Source organism: Alligator sinensis, unplaced genomic scaffold (assembly GCF_000455745.1).
Source record: "Alligator sinensis unplaced genomic scaffold, ASM45574v1 scaffold628_2, whole genome shotgun sequence".
Classification (NCBI taxonomy): Eukaryota; Metazoa; Chordata; order Crocodylia; family Alligatoridae; genus Alligator; species Alligator sinensis.
The window spans coordinates 6,813,906-6,825,791 of record NW_005841833.1 but is presented as its reverse complement, the minus strand read 5'-3'; the positions used below and the strand labels follow the sequence as shown (position 1 = coordinate 6,825,791).

Genomic DNA, 11,886 nt, shown 5'->3' with positions numbered 1-11,886 from the left:
AGAGCGGCTTCTCGGAGGCAGAGGAGTGCTGTGGCGCTGCTCCCACCTGTGCAGAGTTGCCCTCGATGTCCCAGCTCCACCAGCGGCATGCAATCTCTTGGCAGGCTGGATGTGGAGGTTGCCAGCCCCTGTTGTGGCCCAGTCAGCTGGTGATTGATTAATTTTCTTGATAGCGCCTATCTGTAATCTTCAGACCTTTGTTTTGGGTGCTTGCTGCGGCAGGGGTAAGAGAAGCAACAGCTGCTTAGCTCTGAGGATGTCCTGCTGTAGGAACAGCGCATCTTTCCTTTCCATTGGAAATGCCTGGGTTGGTGACATCATGCAAGTCACTCATCTGCTCCAAAGCATTCAAATGCATCTTGCACGGTATAGACCGTACCGTGCAGCTCTGTCAAAGAGTGCTGAGATGTGACCGTCCTAGGTTGTAACCCTGCTCCCAGGGTATGTGGTACTTGATGATAATTCTTGTCCCGTGTGAGGGCTGCAGGTAGTGTTGCTAACTTTTTATTTGTGGAATAAGTTAATATAGAACCAAACTGTGATGAGATGAGGCTTCATTTAGAAGCTTAAATGTGCAGCAAAAATATTAGAGTGGTCTTTCCTCCTATTTCATTTTATAATTGCTATTGAAGATATTTGTGAATACAAATCAGCTTGTCCCTACTTTCAGTTTATCACATTTTCCTGCTTGTTAACACAGTAATCTTCACTACAGTGTCATAGTTCCCACGTTCTTAGTTTCAGCGTGTAAAGAAATGGGGTGAAGTAAGTGGAAGATTCCCTTAGTTGGAGTTATATTTTGATTGCTATTATTCAAGAAAAAAATGGTGGCTGACAGACTTTCACTAGCTAGCAAGGCAATGGTTTAATTTCACTTCATTTCTGAAACCATCTGCACACGTTATTCCTCGTGACAACCTTTAATGCAGGAGTAGGGCGTTACCACCGCCTTCCTGTCCTAGTTCTCTTCTCCCCTGCTTGCCGCAGATCCCGTCCTGGTGAGGCGGCAGTCCTAGCCTCTCCCCATCTTCTGTTACGCCAGAGAAGCAATGTCACTTAGATTTCCGGAGTTACTTCCCGTGGCTCTCTCTTTGCATTGTCTATGGTGTTTACCACTGTTCACATCGAAATTTTTAAGATAAATTGCATCTCCATGACAAGTTCGTAATGGACCTTATGGAGTCTTGTGCTTCTCTCGTTACCCTGTCCTAGTTATGTCTAAAGTTTTTTTTTTTTTTTTTTCCTTTCTTCGTTCTATCAGCGTCTCTCCAGTCACTTTCATCTGGCATCTGAAATGATGCCCAGCTCCGCAGGAGCGCTCACATAGCGTAAGGGTCTCTTCACACTGGGGCTCTCCAGACATTTGCTTCAGCTCAGTATTCTTCGTTTTCCCTTGCTGGGCGTTCTGCTCATGGCTTCATTTCCTTATTCTCCCCACCCATTAGTCCCAACCTCCTAATCGTTTTAATCAGAGCCTACAGTGAGGAGGGCTCTAGAAATGCTTACAGTACACTTTTATCTTGCAGCAGTCATGACCTTTAGTTACTTTCTAATTTTATTCTTGAACCTGGATGCCGCTCTGTGTTGAGTGATCTGGTAAGAAATACCACCCCTTCCATTTTTAAAGGGAATGCTTAAAGCACATGGCCTGTCTGGAAATGTCCTCCTCCTTGCCTGTCACAAGTATATCTGCTCTTGCCACGTCTACAAGAAGATGCCAGTGTCTGATGGCTAGATTGAGGGGTCATTGGGGAAAATCGGTGTTTGTGTGCAGCACAAAACAACGTTTGTATACAATGTACATTTGTTTGCCGCCTCACATTTTGTATTTCGCAGGTCCTCGTAGTTTTTGTAAGATCTTTGAGCCAGGGAAGGTATCTGCTTGCCCTTGCACAGTGATTTACCAAGAGGACTGTGGTCCAGAAAAGGCCTCTGAGTATAATTGTAATGCGAATCAGGAAGAGCAGCAAGCACCACTTTGCGCAGGCGAGGTCGGAGCAGTCTGTGTGGGGTACCGAAGGCAGGGCGGAATCCGGCTCTGGTGCTGCCTGAGACCCGAGGCTGGTGGTTTGCAAGTGATGCTTTGCAGTGCTGGGTGATGCAGCTCAGCTCTTTTTCTAACTGTCTCTTTCTTTCTTTTATTTTGCTTTGCAGGATTACAAAGCTGATGAGGACCCAGCATTATTCCAGTCAGTCAAGACCAAGAGAGGACCTCTGGGGCCCAACTGGAAGGTATTGCGAGCTGACCTTACTGCCTTGCCAAGTCTTTATCAGCAGGAAAAGTAAACATTTGACAGCACTTGAGGGATTTGAAGGGTTGGTGGTGTTTATCTTAAAACAGACACGGCAGGAATAAACCACTTTTTTTTTTCCTTTTCAGAATCAGTTAAATTCAACACCTCTGTGCTAGCAAATATAGTAAAACGGATCTGTAGCTTAGCAAAAATACTCTGTTACTACTAAAAATAGATGAGGGGTCTTAATCTGGAATCTTTAAGGAATCATCATTGTGGAAAAAATATAGCCCTCGACTTTAAAAATGTGCAGCTGGAATCACACGGTAGTGACTTGCATGCAAAACATCTGTTCCAAGGACTCCAGACACTGATAGCTGCTGGAAGAAGCTTGGAATGCAAGAAACTGTCATTGGAGTCCTTAAGTGTACAATATTCTATGATTACAACCGCCTTTTAACTCTTCTCTCCCAAAAGAAGGATTTTAACCATGTATTGAGAATGAAACAAGGGCCATTTGGAGAAAAGTGATGCAGAAGTTACTGTCTCTTAACGTAGTAATACAAGCACTTATACAGCTTGATAAAAAGAAAAACATGCTGGTTCTTCTCTCCTTGGTTCTGTATCATTTTCAAGAAGATGTGTTCAAAGCAATACTAGAAGCCTAATAGGTACTCTCTTTGCCTAAAAGTTGCCATGTAATCTAATTTCTTTCTTTTCTGAATCCTGCCTGAACCTAGCATGCTTCCTAGAGGCTTTCCTTTGTAGTCTTGCCATATTACTGCTTGGGTAGCCTTCTACTGTGGACCTGGACACTTAGGATCCTTTTAACAGGAAGGGAGCTGGCGCCATTCACTCTTAATCATTGATTTAAAAAAAGAGGAATTGGAAGAACTGCTTTAAGTCAGTGAGAGAAATGGCCACCAGAGCATGGTGAGAATAAGGTGCTGGTAGCTGAAAACAGAATAGGCAGCATAAATTAAAGTGACGACCAACCTTATGGTGCCCTATTGTGTACCTAGGTGCTCTAATTTGTGTGGTGTATGTAACTCACTCTGAGGCCTCTGCAACACTTGGACATAATGGAGTTGCTTATGGTGATGCTTAACTTGTGTGAGTTAAGGTGAGACCAAGCACTTTGCTCAGCTGTGTGTTTGTGCTTGCACGCACCTATTGTATGCAGCTGTGGTGTTCTTGAAGTCTTCATTCTGATGTGTACACAACTCACGTTTGGGGAATATGTTTTCCTGAATAATTGAGAAGGTGGAATCGCCAGTTGACGTGCCCTCTGTGCATAGCAATGGGAGAGTGGTTTGACAATTTTTGCTTCGAGGCAAAGCCAGCAAGCCTGCATCTTGCGTTACTCATGGGTGTGAAAACTGTAGTCATTCATAATACTAGTGGTTTTCCTTTAACTGCATTAACAGGGCTGCTTGTTCAGATAGGCAGTCAAAAGAAAAAATCACGTGTGTTCTGCTTGAGTGACTTGGCTTTCCTTAATCTTCTGGGGGTGGAGGTTGGTTTTATAGAGAAACCCTAAATTCTTTGAAAATTGTAGTGTTCGTGTCCCTTTTCTACGTGGACAGGTTTTGAGATTATTCTTGTGTGTAACCTGATATGTGGTGGTCCAAATAACACAGTGACTTTCATGTGTCACCCTTGTAATGCATATTTGGGAGGCACAAGTAGGAAGCTGTGTAGCAGAGACTGGAGCTCAGAGCACAGTTGCTTTTGCGTTGCGAGTTCAGCAAGGTGCTGCGTAGCGTTAGACTTATTTTTCCTTCTGAAGTATCAGGTAGTGCCTGCCCTTTTGGAAGGGCAACTCAAGACTTGAAGACCAGGTAGTCTGATCCAGCACCATAGCTTCCCATTCTGACCACACTGCAGAACAGTGGCTTATTTTGGAGCTCGTCTCCAGCGATCGGTTTCAGGTCCACGGCACCTTATGTTTCATAGTTTCATAGTTTCAGGGTCGGAAGGGACCTAATAGATCTTCTAGCCCGACCCCCCGCCAGGGCGGGAGAACAACAAAAGAACCCTAAACAAAAAACGGGACTCAAATGAGTCCAGCCAGGTAGGCATCCAGCCTCTTCTTAAAGACCCCCAGGGTAGGGGCCAGCACCACCTCCCTTGGAAGTTGGTTCCAGCTCCTAGCCGCCCTAACTGTGTAGTAGTTTTTTCGGATGTCCAAACTGTACCTCCTCTCCATCAACTTGTGCCCATTATTCCTTGTTATGCCAGCAGGGGCTAGGGGAAACAGCGTCTCCCCCAAACCCTTCTGGTTCCCCCTAGTGAGTTTATAGACGGTCACCAGGTCTCCCCCTGTTGTCTGTTGGCCTCTGGATTTTTGGGCTGCTCCAAAATAATGTATTAAAATACTTCAGATAAACTGCTGTGGGCAGAGGTCCAGTTCCAGAACAGAACCAGTGTGGAGGTCTGTACTAGGTGTCCAGGTGGTCTGAGACTTGGGTCCTCTGGTCTGAGAGAGGGCACTCCCATGACAGTGGGACAGATGTCGAGAGCTATAAGACCGGTGACAGTGTGTGTTGTGCACTATGTGACCAACTGGCTTCAGGTAGCTTCTGAGTGACCATTTTTTAACAATGCACTGAATATCTAGGTCCATATTCATTTACTTTCAATGACAACTTAGTGAGTATTTGATTGCAAGACCAACCTTCAGAATATTCTGAATGTCAGACAAATATTTCTAGACCTTTCAGGCAGCATGAAGCACTGGTTCTGCAGTTTGTACTGCTCCATCGCTAAGTCAGCTCGGAAGCCTCCCAGCTTGAAGTTTCACCGTCCCTGCACTGTCCTGGCCACTTTAGTGGAAACATTATGGTAGCGTCGTGTCAGGTGTTGGTGCAGAATGCATTGGGCTGCTGTGGCCTCTCCCGACGGGCAGGCAGCCCTGTGCTAAAAGGCCTGGCCAGGGCATAATGCTTTCCCTCTCCGGTGCTAGTGCCCTCAGCCACTTGGCAGACTGACTCCCACACCCCATGGTGCTGCAAGTCCCCAGTTCCCATTCAGGAGTATACACAACACTGGATGGAAGTGAGGACCTGGCTCGGCTCAGGGGGCTGTTGGTCATAGAACTAAGGGTTATGCACACATTCTCTGTCCCAGCTTGAACCATCACAGCTAGCCCACTGTGTTGACATCTGTGTTTTCCACCTGGAAATAACTAGCAGCCAATTGCCCATCTTCTCTCACAAGCCAACACAGAGGTGCTAAGCCTGAAGTGATTGCTACACACCTATTTGTAGCTTCAGCACAACCAGGATATTGGGGGACTGACTTTCACCTTCATCATCTATCTATCCCACCTCAAGGAGCTGAAGGCCCAGGGGGTTGTTGTGGGGCTCTCGTGGCCTTCTGCCCTGTTGTTTACAAGGTGAAAGTCAGTCCCCTGATAGCCTGGCTGTGCTGAAGCTACAAATAGGTGTGTAGCGATCACTTCAGACTTGGCACCTCTGTGTTGGCTTGTGGGATAAGGTGACCGTGTGCCCATACACCTCTGTCAATTGGCTGCTAGTTATTTCCAGGTGGAAAACACAGATGTCAAAATAGTTGACTAGCCATGTTGGTTCACCTGGTAACTTGGCAGGAAGGGCATTCACTACAATGAGTCGGGGATATTGCATCCTACTAATGACCTGCATTTGCACAGGATAACGAGGGGCTTCACAAAAAATTGACTGGTGTGGATCTTTTGTTAGCTGCTGAAAAGTGTATGGGCACACGGTCACCTTTGTGGATTCAGCAGTGGTGCACAAAGTGACTTCTCAGTTTTCCATTTGGGGAAGAAAAATTACTGGTGGCATTTGCCACTCATTGAGGAAAGCTCCCTGGAGCCGGCTACCAGAGAGCAGTAAATGGAGCTGAGAGCTGGCAGGATTTCGGAGCAGGATGCAAGGTGTGTGTGAGAGTGCCCTAGCCTGCTCCTGTGCTAGGAAGTGGCAGAGAGCAGATTTCTCTGGATTGCTCTTCAGAGATGGGCACGCGGGAGTCATCGTCCTGTTCTGTGCTTGGACGTTTCGGTTCTCCGCATAACCATTACTATTCCTGAATTTTGTTTCTTTCCAGGATGTTCAGTATCCTAATGAAACTCAGTGGTGCATCTCTTATGATCGTGATCTGTCACCCCTTAGTCCATCGCATGGCATGGACTAAGGCATAGGAAAGTATTCAGTTTGTTGTTGCAAGAATAAAAAGCCTCCTGCTTTGTTCATAGTGATGTTCTGAAGCAGACTGGTTTTGTTGCAGTGATCTGTTGCACTGTGCCCTGTCGCAGCCATTCGTCCAGCAAGCTTTGCTTTGCATTTGGACACTGTTGATGAATCGCACTACTTTGAAAAATGAAATATTAATTGCAGTGAAAAATATATATGGCCTCAGTTTGAAGATAGTGTTTTTATGAACTTAAAATTTTCTTATGAAAAACATAAAACGAAATATTGTGAATTGGGATTTGGCTTCCTGTTGAGTGGTAAAGGATTATTTAATCCTGCCTTTTGAAGTCAGGAGCACCGAGTGAGTGAGGATTATAAAAGGAATCTTTTAATGCATCAAATGTTTGCTGTGGGGATTTTTTTTTCTTTTAAAAGTCCTTTATCAATAGCTGATATAGAAAATCAAGCAAAAATGACATTTTCATTGGAAACTACTAGTTTCAATTATTTCTTGATGTTATTTTATTTTTATAAATGTTCAGCATTGTAATCAGCAAGTCAGCACGCCTAGACTACAAAAGCGGATTAATTGTAACTGCAAGTGTGCCTGCAGCCTAAGTTGTGAAAGCCTTTCTTGGATGGACCAGAGAAGTCACTTTGAAAAAGAAGGTCCCTTCTGGCCGTTGCATCTAGGAGGATAGCAGGGTTACAAGACTGACCCTCCGTGCAGTTATTGCAGGTCCTTTCTTGCACTACAGGTCACCGTCTTGCATCAGAAGTTCCATCCCTGGGGGCTGGCTTACCGAGCTCAATAAGTTGCACCTAGGGAGGGAAAATGTCCAGCACACCTACTGCCTAGGGAATGACCTGCTGGGTGGCACGGAAGCGGAAACGGATCTGGGAGTCCTAGTGGACTCCGAGACGAACATGAGTTGGCAGTGTGACGAAGCCATCAGAAAAGCCAATGGCACTTTATCGTGCATCAGCAGATGCATGACGAACAGATCCAAGGAGGTGATACTTCCCCTCTATCGGGCGCTGGTCAGACCGCAGTTGGAGTACTGCATGCAGTTCTGGGCGCCGCACTTCAAGAGGGATGCGGATAACCTGGAGAGGGTCCAGAGAAGGGCCACTCGTATGGTTAAGGGCTTGCAGACCAAGCCCTACGAGGAGAGACTAGAGAACCTGGACCTCTTCAGCCTCCGCAAGAGAAGGTTGAGAGGAGACCTTGTGGCTGCCTATAAGTTCATCACGGGGGCGCAGAAGGGAATTGGTGAGGTTTTATTCACCAAGGCACCCCCGGGGGTTACAAGAAATAATGGCCACAAGCTAGCAGAGAGCAGATTAGGACTGGACATTAGGAAGAACTTCACAGTTCGAGTGGCCAAGGTCTGGAACGGGCTCCCAAGGGAGGTGGTGCTCTCCCCTACCCTGGGGGTCTTCAAGAGGAGGTTAGATGGGCATCTGGCTGGGGTCATCTAAACCCAGCACTCCTTCCTGCCATGCAGGGGGTCGGACTCGATGATCTATCGAGGTCCCTTCCGACCCTAACATCTATGAATATCAAGGAATCTTTTGCATCATCAAAGGATTTATCCAAAGTACTTTAGAAGACCTTAGAAGCTTGTTAGTTAGGTTGCAAAGTCTCTTGCTTTCTGAGCTACTAACATGGGTTGCCAACAGCAAAAGGATGTTGGCACAGTACGGTGACAGACTCCTCGTGCCAGGCACTGCCAAGAGCAAGGGCTGGCCCCTCTCCCTTTCCCGAGGAGGTGGTAGGTCCCTGCCCCATACGGTGCTGGTGAGGGGTGTTGTGCTTGGGTTCATGTGCCAGTTCTGAAAGGGCATGGTTGTGTAGTGGTGGGGAGAGAGGATCTGCCCGATTACACCGCCTTGGGCGCTGCAGACTGTGCTGCGCCTGCACTCCCATATTATCTATCTGTCTGCTTAACAGCAGATTCCTTGCTTGGAGCTGACACGAACCGTGCCCCTTCTTCCGATTTGCTCACGTTTTGTAACATCCTGGCTGCACTGCCTGCCTTTGTAAATGCCTGAGGTTTAAAGTGCTAAGCGCTGCATGCGTTGATCGGGGTAAAGCCTCTGCATTTTTCTTGAAGCCTGGGCTTTTCAAGTCCTGCTGTGCCTCGAGCATCTCTGCTTGCACTCAAAGAACAAAGTCTCACGCTTGTGCAGAGAGACGTTTTTGGAAACAAATTCCTAAAGTGTCTAAAATCAGAAGCCAGATGAGAACGACAAACTTGACTTTTAAAGTCATGTAAGGCCATTTAATGATTCTGGGAGCTTGGCTCATGGGTTTTGAATGTTTGAAATGAGGAACGGTCTTGTCCATGTCCCGCATCCTCTTTCCCCCAACGCACTCGTGTGCTCCTGGCCTGAAGACTTTTGCAATTTTGGCAACACGGCGAACGTGGTCCTTTACATCTTCTGGTTCACTTGCTTTGAAGAACATTTCAGAGTTTCTTGGTGATAACGGAGTCTAGTGGTAAACGCAAGTATATAATTCATCTTTGTCCTAGATTTTTAAACGTATAGAAAATATTTCTCGTGCACACAGCAAAAGGCTTTCTGTAGAACAAGAGCGGTGTGTTATACCTTTAAGAGCATGGCTTTAAAAATTCCTAATTTTCACCTCCCTTGGTTATCCCTTGTTTGTCTTCCTACCAAAGTCTTTGCAAGAAGTAAGAAACGGGCACTGGTGGAGTTTTGTACTGATTGCTTGCTATTCCAGCTAAACACACAGCTTTTTTGTTGGGTCATGTAGAACTTACTTCCCTTAGGCCTCTTCTGCATACCTTAAAGTAACCTAATATGCATTGTTAAATTAAAAACATGATTTGCCTTCTTGAATTACATTTAAAGCAAGACACATGAATCTAACCAGTTAAACATGTTAAATACTTGGGAGGCACTTCACAACTATTTAGTGAGGACTATTGCCGTAAAACTGGAGTTTTGTTATTTTCATACTTGGATTTCCCCCCTCCCCCCCGACTTGATAGATCATCTTAATGAAGTATTTTCAAATGTCCTGTGTCATGTAAGGATGCCTCCACTCGTATCTTGTTTCATCGGGTCAATGACACTTTCTTCATTCCAGTAAACAAGAATAATTTTTAGAGCAGTACATTTACATGGTCTTTTCAAGGATTTTTCAAGAAATGCTTCTGTATTATGAATCTAGGTGAAGAAAATGTGTCATTTTGGAAATGGGAATATTTCTAGAAGTTGTAATGAAGAAATGCAGCTAAAAGACATCCTTACAAAACCACTTAAATATCAGTTGATTTTAAAAGTGGCTGAGTGTTACAGTAGTTGCGAGGAGGAAGGGCTTGGGGAGTGGGGGGAGAGCCAAAACGGGGAAGGGGTAGTTTTAGCTTGGAAATAAGTTACTGGAATATTTAATTTGTAATAGATTCATTTCAAATTAAAGCTCATAGATGTGAATTAATGAATAAACATGAGGTTGGAGGTGTGCTAGTGCAGTTGTGCTGCACAGAGTGCGTCTGATTAGCAGGAGAAGTGCATCCTCTGGCCGTGCTCCAGGTAGCTGCAAAGGAGGCATCTCCCCATATCACGACTGTCGTGGGTAAGGAGGACGTTCTTCTCCATAGCTTTTCAACACGGGATTTTGCCGGAGCTAGCACCATTTTTGTGATCCGTCCCACCAAGAACCGGACTGACCTCCCTCATTTAATGAACACAGGCTGGCTAGTTTGCACAGCTTAGCTTTTAAAAGTTCACCCTTCACCACTGTACAGACTGAATGGGTATTTCACATGTCTTCATGTTAACATGAATGAATCCCAGACATTGTCATCAAAGTGTTTCAGTGTGCTAAAACTTGAAGGAACCCTTTCGGTTTTTTTCTCCCTGGGCAGTACTGGTCACCTGTAACTTAAGACGTTTAAAACTACCTAAAATCTCATTTTGTTTCACTAGGGAATTGCTGTCAGAAATATAAATTCATAGAGTTTCATTGTTAAGCAAGTAAAAAAACAAACAAACCGCAAACCCCCCACAAAAACCCCCAGAACACCAATTCAGATGCATGAAAAAGGAAATGTTAGTGTAATAGCAGTCTCTTCCAATCAGGCCTTTGTTGAATAACTGGGATATTGTGATGCCATAAAATACTGTTACTCCTTAGCAGTACAATTGCTCCAAGGTAAAAGTGTCACAACACTGCTTTGCTTTTGTCTTGGATGATTGTACCTCTGAGACCTCAGAAGGAAACTGATTCTCCCATGTTTTTATTTGTAAAATAAGATGCACATAATTTTCCTTAACGTGTTTGCAGGCTGAGGCTGTGAAAGCATGGGTATGTTAGGAAAGCATTGCCCTCTACTCTGTAAAAGCAGGATTTATCTGTAGCCCTGGTCACACAATTTGATGACCAAGCGTGGTGTTTTTAAAAATGCAGGAATTCCCACGGTGTATGGAAATGTTGTGACTTGCTCCGTTGCATCAGAATTAGTTTGGCTGTAGTAATGAGGGTTGTAGCAGACACATGTGAGGGAATTGCAACAATAGGCTTGCAGGAGTTTCTGTAAGTCTCTTTTGTGCCCATCTATTCCCTATATCGCTTCTGTACCGAATGTGGCATGCCCTTGCCAAAGGCTCTTCTCACTTGCCAGTGTGGGCTCGCGTGCCCACCCGTCTGCCGTGGCACTTGGAGCAGGTGCCTAGGTGCTCAGCTGGGCACGTGTCCTTGCTCTTGCCTTCATAACGTGGCATTAAACCTTCAGCCTGTGTTGCCCCAAGTCCTCAGGGAAGCGTGGAGGAGTAGTCACTTAGCAGTGCTCTTCAGAGGCGGATGTCGCAGTTACAGGCTCTGCTCCACCTGATCTGAGCGTTTCATTTTGTAAGCGTGGTGGAGAAGGGTAGCGCTGTTCTTGCTGCTTCCATGTGCAGAGCTCCCGCGATTCCCCACAGCCATGTCTTTTGCTGGCGCAGTGGCTGTTTGTGGTGGGTAGCTCTTTTACCCTGCTGTATTTCACTGCATCCTGAGCGGCGGGTGGGTCTGCTCCGGAGGTGGAATGGGTCTCCTCAACCCAACCTACCCTTGTAGTCGGGGCCAGGCTGTCCAAACTGGGGTCTGCTGTTTGTTCTGCAAGTGGAAAAATGCATAGGCCAGTTGTGGCTGGCAAGGAAATACTGGCCTCAAATCTGGCTGAAAATGCACTGCTGGAGGAGGGGTAGGGCAGGGCCATGGCAAATATCTGCATCTTTCCTTCTGTTCTGTATATAGATGCATGGAGTCAGTCTGAGCTGTGCTAGCACCACAGCAAAGGGGCTCTCCCCTGCCTGGGGGTCTTCAAGAGGAGACGGCAAGCACCTGGCTGGGGTCACGTGACCTCGGCACTTTTTCCTGCTGCTGGCTGGGGTCGTACTCGATGATCCTTTGAGGTCCCTTCCAACCCTTGCGTCTATGAATCTGTAAAAACCTCATGCAAACA

General features: G+C 45.9%; 1 protein-coding gene across 1 annotated transcript in view; it reads left to right on the top strand.

The window, feature by feature from the left end:
- Positions 1 to 11,886, top strand: part of PITPNB (phosphatidylinositol transfer protein beta) — a gene marked incomplete at its 5' end in the record, with an annotated part of 48,660 nt that overhangs the window by 25,224 nt on the left and 11,550 nt on the right. Inside the window, one exon of the mRNA XM_025199923.1 lies at positions 2,155 to 2,232. Within this exon, the coding sequence (XP_025055708.1) occupies positions 2,155 to 2,232 (78 nt within the window). The remainder of the gene's footprint in view (positions 1 to 2,154; positions 2,233 to 11,886) is intronic.